General features: G+C 46.3%; 1 protein-coding gene across 1 annotated transcript in view; it reads left to right on the top strand.

Annotated features, from left to right (window-relative positions):
• Positions 1 to 17,986, top strand: part of CFDP1 (craniofacial development protein 1) — a 44,891-nt gene that overhangs the window by 13,148 nt on the left and 13,757 nt on the right. Inside the window, exon 5 of the mRNA XM_067470978.1 lies at positions 892 to 993. Within this exon, the coding sequence (XP_067327079.1) occupies positions 892 to 993 (102 nt within the window). The remainder of the gene's footprint in view (positions 1 to 891; positions 994 to 17,986) is intronic.

The following is a 17,986-nucleotide window of genomic DNA, read 5'->3' as shown; positions in this document are numbered from 1 at the left end:
TTCAGTGAGCACGTTCCAGGGTGTAGCAAAGTCGTAGTCAAGCCGGTCCAGGGATCAACCACAGCAAACAGGATACCACAGCAGCAGCGTCAAACATCTAATCCAAGGTCAGGGAAGAAGAGCGAAGGCGATGTCCAGAAGCGATCCAAGGTCCAAGACAAAGCAGTAGCGGAGGGTCCATGAAGTTCAGGAATCACAACCCAGCGTAGCAGGCAACCCAGCATACACTTTGCCAGTTGCAAAGTCCCCATTGCAATCAACCCGCCTTATATTACAAACCTTCCTCTGAGCTGCAATGAGACAACACCCCACCCTCAACTGCTCCTGCATTTTCCTCCAAACTAGAATCAGACAACACCCCACACACTTCTCACACACTCCTCTCACTTCTGCTCCTTTTGTCCAATCCATCTCATCCCCAACCCCATCAGTGTCGCTCCCAGCACTTCTCATAGAATCTGCTTCATTGCCAAACCCATCATCCCCATCAAACCCTTCAAAACACTCTTCATCAGTGGGTTCAGTAAGTATTTGCAGAAATTCTCTTCTGCTGGTGCTCCTCAATAGATTCTTGCTCCTGAGTAGACCTTTTTGCCTGCCTAGTCTCCAGCTCCCTGTTGTTACTACTACTCAGAGACTCATCCACACCAGGTTCTGTGTGCCAAGTTAGTTCCAGGTCCATCACTGGTGGCGTTTAGAGTGCACTTAGGTTGCAGGTGAACTATCCATCCCAATATCTACATCTCCTATGAATCATGGTGAATTCTCCCCAAACCTCGCTGTTCAGTTGCTGATCAATTCTTCTGTGGTCTGCTGTTAATGTTGCTGCCACCACCTCTCTGTTTTATGCTTCTTCTTTAATGTGTCCTTTTTCTCCTCTTGTTGTGGCAGAGTCACAAAGGAGGTTGACGCCAGGTCAAAAGAAGCCCAACTTTTTTTGAAGCAGCAAGAGCAGAAAACAGTCAGCCCGGCGATTAGTCCTGCGGTTTCTGGGTAAGTTCCGGACATCTGGGTCGCGTACATTTCCAGGTTTGACTTTTGCAGATTTGGTTATTTGTGGATTTGAATAAAATGTTTCCATTCTGAATCTCTAGCCTTTTTTTGGGACAGCTCTGTGGTCACCTTCCACCAGAAGGTGGCCCTCTACGTCCCACCCCGGAATCTGAGATCATCTGGGGAGGCACTGCTCTCGACCCCACCACTATCACAAGTGAGGCTGGTGGGAACGAGGAGTAGGGCCTTCTCAGTGGTGGCCCCCCACCTGTGGAACTCACTCCCGGGGGAAATCAGGGCATCAACATTCCTCCTTGCCTTCAGGAGGAAGGTAAAGACGTGGTCGTGGGACCAGGCCTTTGGACACCCTGACAATTAGATATGGAAACCAGATGGATAGGACCAACAATTTAGTGGAAATTGGAACGTAAACTATGAGACACTGAAATGCTGACCATCAATGCAGTTTGTATTGATTTTATTGCTTTTATTGCTGTTATTGGTTTTATGGTTGTTTTTGCCGATAATAATTATTGTCTTCTGTTAACTGTTATGGCTAAAATTATTGTGTTAACTGGTGTTATTGTCCTTTGCTGTTTGTGATGCGGGCATCGAATTGTAAGCCGCCCTGAGTCCCCCCCCCCCCCCCCCCCCCGGGGTGAGAAGGGCGGGGTAGAAGCAACCGAAATAAATAAATAAATAAATAAAATATAGTCATGAGAAATCTCTAGGTCCTCCAGTGCAATTCTTTGATTGCCTTTGGTAGAAACTGATCCTAGAGTAATTTTAATTCACATTTTTATTTACTTTTGTGTGTGTATATATGTGTGTTTGCATATATGTGTGTGTGTTTAGTATGCATTGTAATGTATTTTTTTTGTCTTTTTAAGTCTCTTCTGCTGTATTTTCAGTGTTTGTATGAGTGATGGTCACTCGTTGGCCTGATAGGTGTCTTGTGTCCAAATTTGGTGTCAATTCGTCCAGTTGTTTTGAGTTCTGTTAATCCCACAAACGAACATGACATTTTTATTTATATAGACTAGTTGTACCCGCCATGCGTTGCTGTGGCCAACCTTCCCTCCCTCTTTCTCTCCTTTCTTTCTCTCCTTCCTTTCCTCCCTCTTTTTCTTTCCCTTCTTCTTTCTTCCTTCTCTAGCTGTTTCTTTCCTCACTTCCTTTGCTATTTGGTTCCATCCTTGTCTCTTTCCTTCCTTCCTTCTCTCCCTCGTTCTCTCTTTCGTTCCTTCTCTCCTTCCCTCTCTCTTTCCTTCCTTCTTTCACTTTTTATTTCCTTCTCTCCTTCCTCCCTTCTCTTTTTTCCCTTCTCTTCTCTCCTTCCTGTGTATATGTGTTCTGTGTGTGTATATACGCATATATGTGTTTATATATTTGTGTATATGTATATACATGTGTGTTTGTGTATATATGGGGTTTTGCACATGCGTTGTAATGTTTTGGGGTGGTTTTTTTGCTTTTTAAGTCTCTTCTGCTGTGTTTTTCAGTGTTTTTATGAGTGATGGTCACTCAATGACCTGATAGGTGTATTGTGTCCAAATTTGGTGTCAATTCATCTAGTGGAACATGCAACATATAATTGTCCTTCTTTAGGGTCCCTTTCAAATCTATGATACTATATTTGTGTGTGTGTGAATCATATATATCTGTCTATATCTATGTCTGGATGGCTCTTTGTCAGGAAGGCTTTGATTATGTTTTCTTGCTCTGGTGAAGGGAGTTGGACTGGATGGCCTTAAGTATTTTCTGTTGGTCATGGGAGTCCTGTGTGCCAAGTTTGGTTCAATTCCATCATTGGTGGAGTTCAGAATGCTCTTTGATTGTAGGTGAACTATAAATCCCAGCAACTACAACTCCCAAATGTCAAGGTCTATTCCCCCGAAACTCCATGCGTGTGCATATTTGGGCATATAGAATTTACGTGTCAAGTTTGGTCCAGATCCATCATTGTTTGAATCTATAGTGCTCTCTAGTTGTAAGTGAACTACAACTCCAGATCTCAAGGTCAGTGTTCACCAAACTCTTCTAGTGTTTTCTGTTGGTCATGGGAAACCTGTGTGTCCTCCTAAAGACTGCCAGAGTTGGGACATGTCTGATGTCCTTGGGAAGTGAGTTCCAGAGTCGAGGGGCCACCACTGAGAAGGCCCTCTCCCTCGTCCCCACCAATCGCACCTGTGAAGGAGGTGGGAGTGTGAGCAGGTCCTCTCCAGATGATTGAAGAGATTGTGTGGGTTTGGTTCTATTCCATCATTGGTGAAGTTCTGGATGCTCTTTGATTGTAGCTGAACTATAAATCCCAGGAACTACAACTCTCAAATGACAAAATTCCATTTTTGAGTGATGGTCACTCTTTGAGTTAGTAGTTGTTTTGTGGCCAAATTCTGGTGGCAATTCGTCCAGTGGTTTTTGAGTTATGTTAATCCCACAATCGAACATTACATTTGATGATCAAAGAGATCGTGTGGGTTTGGTTCAATTCCATCATTGGTGGAGTTCTGGATGCTCTTTGATTGTAGCTGAACTATAAATCCCAGCAACTACAACTCTCAAATGACAAAATGCCATTTTTTGAGTGATGGTCACTCTTTGAGTTAGTAGTTGTTTTGTGGCCAAATTTTGGTGGCAATTCGTCCAGTGGTTTTTGAGTTATGTTAATCCCACAATCGAACATTACATTTTTATTTATATAGATAGTTTGAGATTTTTTGCTGAACTCCTATGATGATGCTTTTGCAGAACTCTAGGGTTCCACATAACAGGGTTTGGGAACCACTGCTCTGGAAATAATGTTTTTTGAACCTATTTTTGAATATTTTCAACTGTTTTCCCATGGAAACACTAGTTCCATGGAGGTTGCATGAATAGTTAATGTTGGACGCTAGAGGGTGCCACGAAAGCCAGAAAGCAATGGCTGCCCAGGTGATGTCATGCAGATTTAACAACCATTTGCAAACTCTTTGTCAGGCGAGACGGGGCCTCACGCTGCTAACAGCACATTGGAGCACTTCTACATGCCCGAGTGATGTGATCGCTTGCATAGAATTAGATAGTGTGCGGTCTCCTGCCTCTATCAAGATGGGTTATAGTTTCTTTGGAGGCCACATTCAGTATCAAGCTCTGAAATGGCAGTACTTCTTGAAAACTGCATGCCAGCCATTTGAATTTATGCTCAAAGCTGCCTAAATCAAGGAAATAATAATAATAATAACAACAACAACAACAACAACAACAACAACAACTAGCTGTCCCCTGCCACACGTTGCTGTGGCCCAGTCTGTTGATCTGGAAAATAAAGTAATGAGAAAGTGTTGGTTTCTAATATATGTAATGTCTTTAGGCTTGTGGGTAAACAGTATTTCTTGATGTTTCTTTGTCAGTGTTGATGTGGAGAGTGTCTGGTTTGCCCACTCTGGAACATGCAACATATCATTGTCCTTCTTTAAGGGTCCATTTCAAATCTATGATACTATATCTGTATGTGTATGAATCATATCTATCTATCTATCTATATCTATCTATGGCTGGATGGCTCTTTGTCAAGAGGACTTTGATTACGTTTTCTTGCCCTGATGAAAGGAGTTGGATTGGATGGCCTTAAGTATTTTCTGTTGGTCATGGGGTGCAATACCGGCTAAGTAGTGTAATTTCTCCAGTGGTGTAGGGCGCAGGCACCCCGTGATAATACGGCATGTCTCATTAAGAGCCACATCCACTGTTTTAGCGTGGTGAGATGTGTTCCACACTGGGCATGCGTACTCAGCAGCAGAGTAGCACAGCGCAAGGGCAGATGTCTTCACTGTATCTGGTTGTGATCCTCAGGTTGTGCCAGTCAGCTTTCGTATGATATTGTTTCTAGCACCCACTTTTTGCCTTATGTCCAGGCAGTGCTTCTTGTAGGGCAGAGCACGGTCCAGAGTGACTCCCAGGTATTTGGGTGCGCTGCAATGCTCCAGTAGGATTCCTTCCCAGGTGATCTTCAGAGCTCGGGATGCTTCTCTGTTCTTAAGGTGAAAGGCACATGTCTGTGTTTTAGATGCATTAGGGATCAGCTGGTTTTCCCTGTAATAGGCAGTAAGAGCACCTAGAGCTTCAGAGAGCTTCTGTTCTACCATCTCAAAGCTCCCTGCTTGAGTGGTAATGGCGCGATCATCAGCATAGATGAAACTCTCTGTCCCTTCTGGCAGTGGCTGGTCATGTGTGTAGATGTTGAACATGGATGGAGCAAGCACGCTCCCCTGAGGCAGGCCGTTCTTCTGTTTCCGCCATCTGCTTCTCTGGCCCTGGAACTCAAAAAAAGGTCCTGTTTCGTAGCAGGTTTCCTATGAGGCAGGTGAGATGGTAGTCCTCGTGATATTATACATTTTTCTCAGGAGGAGGAGGTGGTTCACAGTATCATAGGCTGCTGACAAGTCTATTATTATTATTATCTATTATTATTATTATTAACTTTATTTATACCCCGCTAACATCTCCCGAAGGACTCGATGTGGCTTACAAAGGCCAAGGCCACAAGAAAACAACAGCATAACAAATACAACAGTAAAACTCATAAAGCAAATAATAAAACACCAAGCAAAACAATAAAACACTAAAAATGTGACACTGTGACGCATTTAAAACCTAAGGCCGGGCCAAATGTAATGGACAAAATTTAAAAAGTGCTGGACATGACAGGTGAAATGTAGAGGTTTTTGGAGTTAGGTGCAATGTGCAGACAATCCTGAATCTCTAACAAAGTGCGTTTGGGACATGATGCTAGGAGTTCCTTTTCTGGAAAGGCACCCTGGAACAGCCAGGTCTTCAGGCTCTTCCTAAAGACTGCCAACGTTGGGGCTTGTCTGATGTCCTTGGGGAGAGAGTTCCTGAGTCGGGGGGCCACCACAGAGAAGGCCCTGTCCCTTGTCCCCACCAAACGCGCTTGCGACGCAGGTGGGATCATGAGCAGGGCCTCTCCAGATGATCAAAGGGATCAATTCAATAAAAATAATTCAAAAAAGAAAAAAACTGAACTAATTTCTCAGGTGGGCTTTAGACACAGGTTCCTGTCTGGCAGGGAGTTGGACTAGGTGGCCTTTGGGGTCTCCTTCAACTCCATGATGAACCCTATAGACCAGTGGTTCTCAACTTGGGGTCCCCAGATGTTTTTGGCCTACAAATCCCAGCCAGTTTACCAGCTGTTAAGATTTCTGGGAGTTGAGGGCCAAAAACATCTGGGGACCCCAGGTTGAGAACCATTGCTGTAGACCCAAAGCCCTTGCCGCTTTGACACCACACTTAGTAGAAGCAGTTCTTCCTCTGAGTTAGAGCTACGACCATTCTCCTCCTCTGGTTCCATCCCTTTCCCCTTGCTTTGCGACTCTGCAACAAGCCAAGCTGAGGTGTCACACTCAGCAGGAGACATATGGCTTTATCAAGGCGGAGAAGGCCAGGCGCATCTGTCCTCCATTAAGCTGCTTCGTGGAGCACAGTTGCAAAGTGCCGACCCAAAAGGGGAGCCCAGAAATGTGCCTTGGAACCAAAAGCGGCTTCTGTCACTCCGGGCGATGTGCCCTAACGCCTTGGAAGGGAGATTGGTGGAGATATCTGGGAAGTTCACAGGTTGTGGCTGTGCAAAAGCCGAGTCGACGTTGGCACTGCCAGGACTTGGAGCCAGGAAACCTGCCAGTTTGCCTTCGAGCTGGAGCTCTTCACCAGACACAACAAAGCAGCGTTCTCCTTGCAGGCGCTTTCAGGGGAAAACAAGGGCTGCGTGTTAGGTTTCTCGCTCCAGCTGTAAGAGCCAAGAGTCTCCAGCAGCTGTCTGGGAGAAGATCAAAGAATCCTAGAGTTGGAAAAGACCCACAAGGGCCATCCAGTCCAACCCCTTGCCAGGTAGAAGTTCACAATGAGAGCACCCCCAACAGATATCCATCTAGCCTCTGCTTAAAAACCTCCAGAGAAGGAAAAGGATGGCAGGAGAGAAGCTGGAAATTCCCACTGTGCTCCCATGTACCCCCAAAAAGGGCTTTTTGGGTTCTCTTGGCATATGTTCTCTTGGCATATGTTCTCTTTCATGTGGCAAAAACTGGAGAGTGTTTTCTGAATGCTTCACGGACTGTTTAACTCCTGGATTTTGCAGGAAGATATCAGCACAAGTCATGTTGGGGGGTTCATATTTTCCCCACACAGCCCTTAAAGGGATGAATGGTTGTTGTTGTTGTTCATTCGTTCAGTCGTCTCCGACTCTTCGTGACCTCATGGACCAGCCCACGCCAGAGCTCCCTGTTGGCCGTCACCACCCCCAGCTCCTTCAAGGTCAGTCCAGTCACTTCAAGGATGCCATCCATCCATCTTGCCCTTGGTCGGCCCCTCTTCCTTTTGCCTTCCACTTTCCCCAGCATCATTCCCTTCTCTAGGCTTTGCTGTCTCCTCATGATGTGGCCAAAGGATTTCCACTTTCCCTCTAGTATCCTTCCCTCCAGTGAGCAGCCGGGCTTTCTTTCCTGGAGGATGGACTGGTTGGATCTTCTCGCAGTCCAAGGCACTCTCAGCACTTTCCTCCAACACCACAGCTCAAAAGCATCTCTCTTCCTTGGCTCAGCCTTCCCTAAGGTCCATCTCTCACATCCGTAGGTGACTACAAGGAAGACCATGGCTTTGACTAGGCAATGGATCTTTGTTGCCAGTCTGATGTCTCTACTCTTGACTATTTTATCGAGATTGGACCTTGCTCTCCTCCCAAGAAGGAAGCGTCTCCTGATTTCCTGGCCACAGTCTGCGTCTGCAGTAAACTTTGCACATAGAAATAGAAAGTCTGACACGGCCTCCACGTTTTCTCCCTCTATTTCCCAGTTGTCAATCATTCTTGTTGCCATAATCTTGGTTTTTTTGATGTTTAGCTGCAACCCGGCTTTTGCGCTTTCTTCTTTCACCTTGATTAGAAGGCTCCTCAGCTCCTCCTCGCTTTCGGCCATCAGAGTGGTGTCATCTGCATATCTGAGGTTGTTAATGTTTCTTCCAGCCATTTCCACCCCAGCTTTGCATTCCTCAAGCCCCGCACATCCTCGCATGATGTGTTCTGCATACACGTTAAAAAGGTTGGGTGAGAGGATGCAGCCTTGCCGGACGCCTTTCCCAATCTTGAAGTAGTCTCCTGTTCCGTGGTCAGTTCTGACTGTTGCTCCTTGGTCCTTGTACAGATTCCTCAGGAGAGAGGGAAGGGGGCTTGGGATGCCCATCCCACCAAGAACTTGCCACCATTTATGATGATCCACACAGTCAAAGGCTTTAGAGTAGTCAATGAAGCAGAAGTAGATGTTTTTCTGGAACTCCCTGCCTTCCTCCATTCTCCAGCATCCGGATATTGGCAATCTGGTCTCTCGTTCCTCTGCCTTTTCTAATGTGTAATGAATGGTTACACAGCCTTTATTGGCATACAACAACAGAATCACAACACAAGTATATAGATCAAGAGGAAGTCACAGATCAAAAGAAAACTTATTTAAAAGTTACTTATCTCAAGGATAAAATTTGCAACAGTCTCACAAAAGGGATGAATGCAGACTTATTCCTCTTAAAGCAGAGTTTCTCAACCTTCCTAATGCCTCGGCCCCCTTAATCCAGTTCCTCATGTTGTGTTGACCCCCAACCATAACATCATTTTGTTACTACTTCATAACCGTAATTTTTCTACTGTTATGAATTGTAATGTAAATATCTGATATGCAGGATGGATTTTCATTTCACTGGACCAAATTTGGCACAAATACCCGATATGCCCAAATTTGAATACTGGTGGGGTTGTGGGGGCATTGATTTTGTCATTTGGGAGTTGTACTTGACAGGATTTATTTATTTATTTATTGTGTCAGGAGCGAACCAAAATAGTTGTATTGCATTAAAAACAAACAAACAAACGAAACACAAAGTTTGCAGGTTTGGCATTCTATTAAATGTCCTTTGACCGGAAGCTGACCACTTGGAGTTCCTCTGGTGTTGCTGCAAGAAGGTCCTCCGTTGTGCATGTGGCAGGGCTCAGGTTGCTGTATGTGGTCAGTGGTTTGCTCTTCTCCACACTCGCATGTCATGGATTCGACTCTGTAGCCCCATTTCCTAAGGTTGGCTCTGCATCTCGTGGTGCCAGAGCGCAGTCTGTTCAGCGCCTTCCAAGTCGACCAATTTTCTGTGTGCCCAGGAGGGAGTCTCTCAATTGGTATCAGCCATTGATTGAGGTTCTGGGTTTGAGCCTGCCACTTTTGGACTCTCACTTGCTGAGGTGTTCCAGTGAGTGTCTCTGTAGACCTTAGAAAACTATTTCTTGATTTACATCGTTGACTTGCTGGCTGATACCCAAACGGGATGAGCTGGAGATGTCACTGCCTTGGTCCTTTTACTATCGGTTGCTACTTACTGGCAGATGTCAGGTGGTGCAATACCGCTAAACAGTGTAATTTCTCTAGTGGTGTAGGGCGCAGGCACCCCGTGATAATGCGGCATGTCTCATTAAGAGCCACATCCATTGTTTTTTTAGCATGGTGAGATGTGTTCCACACTGGACATGTATACTCAGCAGCAGAGTAGCATAGCGCAAGGGCAGATGTCTTCACTGTGTCTGGTTGTGATCCCCAGGCTGTGCCAGTCAGCTTTCGTATGATATTTAGTTCACCTACAGTCAAAGAGTATTCTGAACCAAACTTGGCACGAATATTCAATATGCCCAAAAGTGAACACTTGTGGAGTTTGGAGAAAATAGACCTTGACATTTGGGAGTTGTAGTTGCTGGGATTTATAGTTCACCTACAATCAAAGAGCGTTCTGAAGTCCATCAACAATGGAATTGAATCAAACTTGGCACACAGAACTCCCATGACCAACCAAAATTACTGGAAGGGTTTAGTGGCCATTGACTTTGTGTTTTGGAGATGTAGATCACTTACATCAAGGGAGAGGTGGGATTGATTATATCATTTGGGAGTTGTAGTTGCTGGGATTTATACTTCATTTGAATTCAAAGAACATTCTGAACACCACCAACGATGCAATTGAACCAGACTTGGCACACAGAACTCACATGACCAACAGAAAATACTGGAAAGGTTTGGTAGACATTGACCTTGAGTTTAGAGTTTAGTTTGGTAGACATTGACCTTGTAGTTCGGCAACATCCAGAGAGAACTGCGGACTCAAACAATGATAGATCTGGACCAAACTTGGCACGAATATTCAATATGCCCAAATGTAAACACTGGTGGAGTTTGGTGAAAATAGACCTTGACATTTGGGATTTATAGTTCACCTAAAATCAAAGAGCATTCTGAACTCCACCAATGATGGAATTGAACCTAATTTGGCACACAGAACTCCCGTGACCAAGAGAAAATATTGGAAGGCTTTGGTGGGCATTGACCTTGAGTTTGGGAGTTGTAGTTCACCTGCATCCAGAGATCACTGTGGACTTAAACAATGATGGATCTGGACCAAACTTGGCATGAATACTCAATATGCCCAAACGTGAACACTAGTGGAGTTGGGGAAAATACTGTGTTTTCTGATGGTCTTTGGCGACCCCTCTGACACCCCCTCGCGACCCTCCCACCAAGGATCCTGACCCCCAGGTTGAGAAATGCTGCCTTAAAGCATCCTTGAGTGATGAATTTCAGGCTCCCACCCTCTGGCCGGATTGGAGGAAAACACAGGCTGGGCCCATTTCAAGTCAAGATAAGTTTTATTTCCGTAATACTATGTGCTGAAAAGTCAAAGACAGTTTTATTTCCACATTACAGTGGGGTTCACATCTGCCCAGGTAGAAATGCATGACTTTGACCGGCCCGAAAGGTCAGGCGGTGTTATTCCCACATTACATTGCAGTTCAGCTCCGATAGGAGGGAGATGTGTCACCTTTCTAAGGCCTGCTGGGAGAATTAATGGCAGTAAAAATCACCGTACCTGAAATTTCGAGGCCGTGCTGTGCTAAATAGGGCGTGCTGAATTGACACTTTTGCGGGATCGTCGCTTTTGTTCTGTTTTACGGTCAAGGCAGAGCAGCTGCTCCTTTGAAATGAATGGATGCAGACAGACAAGGCGCTTGGAAGAGGAGGGATGCTGGGTAGTAAGCGGTCAGCTTCAGCGCGGGGTCAGCTTGTCCGAGAGAAATGCTGCCTTTGCCCTTGAGGCTTTGCCCTTTTCTGCCATTTGGGAAGGGCGGTTGCAATAGGAGGAAGAGTTGGGCAGTGTGTATTTTGTAATTCTATTTTTGTTGGCCAACCACCTTGACTCCCAGTTTGAGAAACGCAAGATACAATAAAATTATTATTCCCTGTTCCTCCAAAACTTTTTAACGTAAATATGTGTTGTCGGAGGCTTTCATGGCCGGAATCGCTGACTTGCTGTGAGTTTTTTGGGCTGTCTGGCCATGTTCCAGTAGCATTCTCTCCTGATTTTTCGCCTGCATCTGTGGTTAATGGCGTCTTCAGAGGTTATATTGCTAGTGACTTTGGAATGCCCTTCCAAAAGAGCTTCGTCAGGCCCCTACTCTAGCAGTTTTCAGAAGGAACCTAAAAACTTGGCTGTTCCGATGTGCCTTCGCAGATTAGGAATCCCCATCCCAAGTCCTAGAAGCACTTTAGCACAACCAATGTTGCTGCACACCACACTTTTAATCCTACGTTCCTCCTGCCATTTCAGCACTTTTAACCCCTGTGAAGGCTGGTCTGGCCGGGGTGGTCCACGCCTTGGTCACCTCTAGAATGGATTACTGCAATGCGCTCTACGTGGGGCTGCCCTTGAAGACGGCTCGGAAACTTCAATTGGTCCACCGGGCAGCAGCTAGGATGCTAACTGGAGCTCATTATCAAGAGAGGTCTACCCCTCTGTTTAAGGAGCTCCACTGGCTGCCATTTATTTTCCGAGCCCAATTCAAGGTGCAGGTGCTCACCTACAAAGCCCTGAACGGTTTGGGACCACCCTACCTGCGTGACCGCATCTCCATCTACGAACCCACACGCTCACTCCGGTCATCTGGGGAGGCCCTGCTCGTGATCCCACCTACGTCGCAAGCGCGCTTGGTGGGGACACGGGACAGGGCCTTCTCTGTGGCGGCCCCCCGACTCTGGAATGCCCTTCCAAAAGAGCTTCGTCAGGCCCCTACTCTAGCAGTTTTCAGAAGGAACCTAAAAACTTGGCTGTTCCGATGTGCCTTCGCAGATTAGGAATCCCCCATCCAAGTCCTAGAAGCACTTTAGCACAACCAATGTTGCTGCACATCACACTTTTAATCCTACGTTCCTCCTGCCATTTCAGCACTTTTAACCCCTGTACCCCATTGCGCCGGCCGAACCAGTTTAATAGTGTCTTGATGTATTGATGTATTGTCATTGTTGTTATTTTGCTTAATTGTTGATTTGCTTTGTTTATTGTTGTGTTATGTTTTCTATTGTATTGTGTTTTGAGGCTTCGGCCTGTGTAAGCCGCATCGAGTCCTTCGGGAGATGCTAGCGGGGTACAAATAAAGTTAATAATAATAATAATAATAATAATAATAATAATAATAATAGTGAGGCCAGTGGAGAGAGAGAGAGAGAGAGAGAGTATCTATATAAATAAAAATGTAATGTTCATTTGTGGGATTAACACAACTCAAAAACCATGATGAATTGAGACAAAATTTGGACACTACACCCCTAACAGGAGCCCCCGGTGGCGCAGTGGGTTAAAGCACTGAGCTGCTGAGCTTGTTGATCGAAAGGTCGCAGGTTCGATTCCGGGGAGCGGCGTGAGCTTCTGCTGTCAGCCCTAGCTTCTGCCAACCTAGCAGTTTAAAAACATGCAAATGTGAGTAGATCAATAGGTACCGCTCCGGCGGGAAGGTAAGGGCGCTCCATGCAGTCATGCCGGCCACATGACCTTGGAGGTGTCTACGGACAACGCTGGCTCTTCGGCTTAGAAATGGAGATGAGCACCACACCCCTGAGTCAGACATGACTGGACCAAATGTCAAGGGACTACCTTTACCTTTACCTTTTTACACCCCTAACAGACCAATGAATGACCATCACTCATAACTCCCTCCCAAAAAATAGTGTAAAGGACTTAAAAACCCCAAAAAGCTAAATGACAATACAGCACATGTGTGAAAACGACAGCTCCCATCATCCCCCAGACCAGGCCCTTTAGGGGAGGAGGATGCTCCAAGTGCACTGCTTCCAAGCTGCAAGCTTGCTTATCTTTGGATTTCTTTGGGAGCATCCCAATCTGTACATATTTCCTATTCCTGAACTGTAACTCCCAGCAATCCTCCAGATAGATATCTATATATATAAATCTGTTAGGTTGGTTCAACCGGACAGCAAAACTCCACAACCCCCCAACGAACCTGTACCAAAATTGCCATGCCCATAACACAACCCACAAGGTACAAACATATCTACTCAAAATGAAAAACAACACAACAACACACTCACAAAACGGCAAAACAACAAAACTCAAAAAACCCCAATGAAACTTAACCAAAATTCCCATGCCCATAACACAACCCACAAGGTACAAACATATCTACTCAAAATGAAAAACAACACAACAACACACTCACAAAACGGCAAAACAACAAAACTAAAAAAAAACCCAACGAAACTTATCCAAAATTCCCATGCCCATAACACAACACATAAGGTACAAACATATCTACTCAAAATGAAAAACAACAACACAACACACTCACAAAACGGCAAAACAACTGAGCATGCGCATTGGTGCCCAGCCACAAGTTCCCTGGCGCGCGCACACAGTCTTCCGGCCAACGTTCCCTCTGCGGAAGCCATGCCCACTCCAAGCCCTGCCGCGCCGCTTCCCGCACACACCCCTCCCCCTGCCGCACGCACACACACAACCCCACGCTCCATCACTCCCCCCGCCGCACACACACACGCAACCCCACGCTCCATCACTCCCCCCACCGCCACACACACACGCGCAACCCCACTCCCCCCGCTGCCGCACACACACACGCAACCCCACGTTCCATCACTCCCCTCGCCGCCGCACACACACACACAACCCCACGCTCCATCACTCCCCTGCCCCAATCTTACCTCCTTTTACTTCACGCCACCTCCAAACCCCACCCTGCCCCTTCCCACCCTGTCAAAATCCAGGAAAGACAGGAAGGAAGGAAAGAAGAAAGAGAAAGGGAGATAAAGAAAAGGGGGAAGGAAGGAAAGTTAGAGAAATAAGGAAGAAGGAAAGGAAAGATGGAAGGAAAGAAAAGAGAAACAGCAGAAGAGAAAGAAAAAGGGGGAAGGAAAGAGGTAGAGAAGGAAGAAATGAGAGACAGAGGGAGGGAAAGAAAAAGGGGGAAGGAAGGAAGGAGAGAAGGAAAGGAAAAAGGGGATAAAGGAAGGAAAGAGGGAGTGAAGGAAGGGGGAAGATGTAGAGAAAGAGGGAGGGAAGGAAAGAAGGAAAGAGAGAAGGAAGAAAAGAGACCAGAAGAGAAAGAAAAAAGGGAATGAAGGAAAGAAAGAGGGAGTGAAGGAAGGGGGAAGATGTAGAGAAAGAGGGAGGGAAGGAAAGAAGGAAAGAGAGAAGGAAGAAAAGAGACCAGAAGAGAAAGAAAAAGGGGTAAGGAAAGAAGGAGAGAAGGAAAGAAAAAAGGGAATGAAGGAAGGAAAGAGGGAGTGAAGGAAGGGGGAAGATGTAGAGAAAGAGGGAGGGAAGGAAAGAAGGAAAGAGAGAAGGAAGACAAGAGACCAGAAGAGAAAGAAAAAGGGGGAAGGAAGGAAAGAGATAGAGAAGGAAGAGGAGAAGGAAAGATGGGAGGGAAGGAAGGAAGGAGGGAAAGGAGAGAAAGAGGAAAGGTTGGCCACAGCAACGCGTGGCGGGTAAAGGTTGTTATTTCTATGATTATTATGATGCTATTATTCCTCTGAGACCCTTTTAGGGGGAATGGGAGAGGTGTCAGGTCCCGGAGGCAATGCATTGCATTATTGTTATTGTTATGATGGTGGTGAAATAAAAGGAAATAAAAAGAGAAAGAAGGAAGCAAACAGGGAGGGAAGAAAGGCAAAGGAAGAAAGGGGGAGGGAATGAAGGAAAGAGAAGGATGAAACCAAGTAGTGAAAGAAGGAAAGAAAGAAAGAGATAGAGAAGGAAGAAAGGAGAGAAAGGGGGAGGAAAAGGGGGAAGGAATAGGTAGGTACCTCTCTTTCATAATAGTCCAGATATCTACCTCAACTTTGATAAGTTTTACTATAGGCCACAGCAACGCGTGGCAGGGCACAGCTAGTGATATATAGATTAGATCAGCATTTCTCAACCTGGGGGTCGGGACCCCTGGAAGTGTCGCCAGGGGGTGTCAGAGGGGTCGCCAAAGACCATCAGAAAACACAGTATGTTCTGTTGGTCATGTGGGTTCTGTGTGGCAAGTTTGGCCCAATTCTATCATTGGTGGGGTTCAGAATGCTCTGTGATTGTAGGTGAATCCCAGCAACGACAACTCCCAAATGTCAAGATTCTATTTCCTCCAAACTCCATCTGTGTTCACATTTGGGCATATTGAGTATTTGTGTAGGGTTTGGTCCAGATCCATCATTGTTTGAGTCCACAGTGATCTCTGGATGTAGGTGAACTACAACTCCAAAACCAAAGGACACTGCCCACCAAATCCATCCAGTATTTCCTGTTGGTCATGGGAGAATTGTGTGCCAAGTTTGGTTCAATTCCATCGTTGGTGGGCTTCTTTGATTGCAGGTGAACTATATATCCCAGCAACTGCAACTCCCAAATGACAAAATCGTATTTATTTATTTTTTTTTGAGTGAAGGACATACATAGGGTTGTTAGGTGTCAATTCACCCAGTGGTTTTTGAGTTCTGTTAATCCCACAAACGAACATTACATTTATATAGATTATTATTGCCCCAAATCTGTGACCTGTGGGGTTCCTCAGGGTTCTATACTGTCCCCCATGCTGTTTAACATCTACATGAAGCCTCTGGGTGAGATCATCCGGAGTTTCGGGGTGCGGTGTCATCTGTACGCAGATGATGTCCAACTCTGTCACTCCTTCCCACCTGCTACTAAGGAGGCCGTCGAAGTCCTGAACCGGTGCCTGGCCGCTGTAACGGTCTGGATGAGGGCGAACAAACTGAAATTAAATCCTGACAAGACAGAGGTACTCCTGGTCAGTCGCAAGGCCGAGCAGGGTATAGGGTTACAGCCTGTGCTGGATGGGGTCGCACTCCCCTTGAAGGCGCAGGTTCGCAGCTTGGGTGTGACCCTGGACTCATCGCTGAGCCTGGAGCCCCAGGTTTCAGCGGTGACCAGGGGAGCATTTGCACAGCTTAGGCTCGTGCGCCAGCTGCGCCCGTACCTTGGGAAGTCTGACTTGGCCACGGTGGTGCACGCTTTGGTCACATCCCGCCTCGACTACTGCAACGCTCTCTATGTGGGGCTGCCCTTGAAGACGGCCCGGAAGCTTCAGCTAGTCCAGTGTGCGGCAGCCATGTTGTTAACAGGAGCAGGACGCAGGGAGCATACAACGCCCTTGTTGTTCCAGCTCCACTGGCTGCCGATTTGCTACCGGGCCCAATTTAAGGTGCTGGTGTTATCCTACAAAGCCCTAAACGGTTCCGGCCCAAAATACCTTGCGGACCGCATCTCGGCCTACGAGCCCACGAGGACCTTGAGATCATCTGGGGAGGCCCTTCTCTCGATCCCGTCTGCCTCACAGGCACGCCTGGCGGGGACGAGAGAACGGGCCTTCTCGGTGGTGGCCCCCCGGCTGTGGAACTCCCTCCCTGCTGAAATTAGACAGGCGCCCTCCCTTATGGCCTTTCGTAAGGGCCTGAAAACATGGCTTTTCGAGATGGCCTTCAACTGAGTGCTATGGTACTGGAAATGACGACCGGAACGGACTATGACTATGAGATTGATTATGATCCTATGATAAGACGAAGCGGATTTTTAGTATAATTAGATGTTATGTCTTAGTAATATGTTGTTTTGTTGTCTTGACTAATTGTAAATTGTTTTCTCTATGTTCTGTACACCGCCACGAGTCGCCCTAGGGCTGAGAGCGGCGGTTAATAAGTGCAAGTAATAAATAAATAAATAAATAATAAATCTTTAATCATGCCACTGTCTTGCTACTATTGAACTCCAGCCTTATTGAGTTTTTCATGTCTGCTGTGTTTTTTTTTTCTCTCACCAAAACACAACTCCAGACTGTCATTGGCTTTTTTCATACCATTGTGCAGAAAGTTCCAAGGCAAAAAAAAATATGAATGCAGTTCTTTGCATAGGGGTAGACATCACCCTTTGACTGTGTGGATCATAATAAATGGTGGCAGGTTTTTGGTGGGATGGGCATCCCAAGCCCCCTTCCCTCTCTCCTGAGGAATCTGTACAAGGACCAAGGAGCAACACTCAGAACTGACCACGGAACAACAGACTGGTTCCAGATTGGGAAAGGCGTCCGGCAAGGCTGCATCCTCTCACCCAACCTTTTTAACTTGTATGCAGAATCATAGAATCATAGAATCAAAGAGTTGGAAGAGACCTCATGGGCCATCCAGTCCAACCCCCTGCCAAGAAGCAGGAATATTGCATTCAAATCACCCCTGACAGATGGCCATCCAGCCTCTGCTTAAAAGCTTCCAAAGAAGGAACCTCCACCACACTCCGGGGCAGAGAGTTCCACTGCTGAACGGCTCTCACAGTCAGGAAGTTCTTCCTAATGTTCAGATGGAATCTCCTCTCTTGTAGTTGGAAGCCATTGTTCCGCGTCCTAGTCTCCAAGGAAGCAGAAAACAAGCTTGCTCCCTCCTCCCTGTGGCTTCCTCTCACATATTTATACATGGCTATCATATCTCCTCTCAGCCTTCTCTTCTTCAGGCTAAACATGCCCAGTTCCCTAAGCCGCTTCTCATAGGGCTTGTTCTCCAGACCCTTGATCATTTTAGTCGCCCTCCTCTGGACACATTCCAGCTTGTCAATATCTCTCTTGAAT

This window comes from Anolis sagrei, chromosome 8, assembly GCF_037176765.1.
Source record: "Anolis sagrei isolate rAnoSag1 chromosome 8, rAnoSag1.mat, whole genome shotgun sequence".
NCBI classification, from domain to species: domain Eukaryota; kingdom Metazoa; phylum Chordata; class Lepidosauria; order Squamata; family Dactyloidae; genus Anolis; species Anolis sagrei.
The sequence above is the reverse complement of the archived record's forward strand: the minus strand, read 5'-3'. Positions and strand labels throughout refer to the sequence as shown.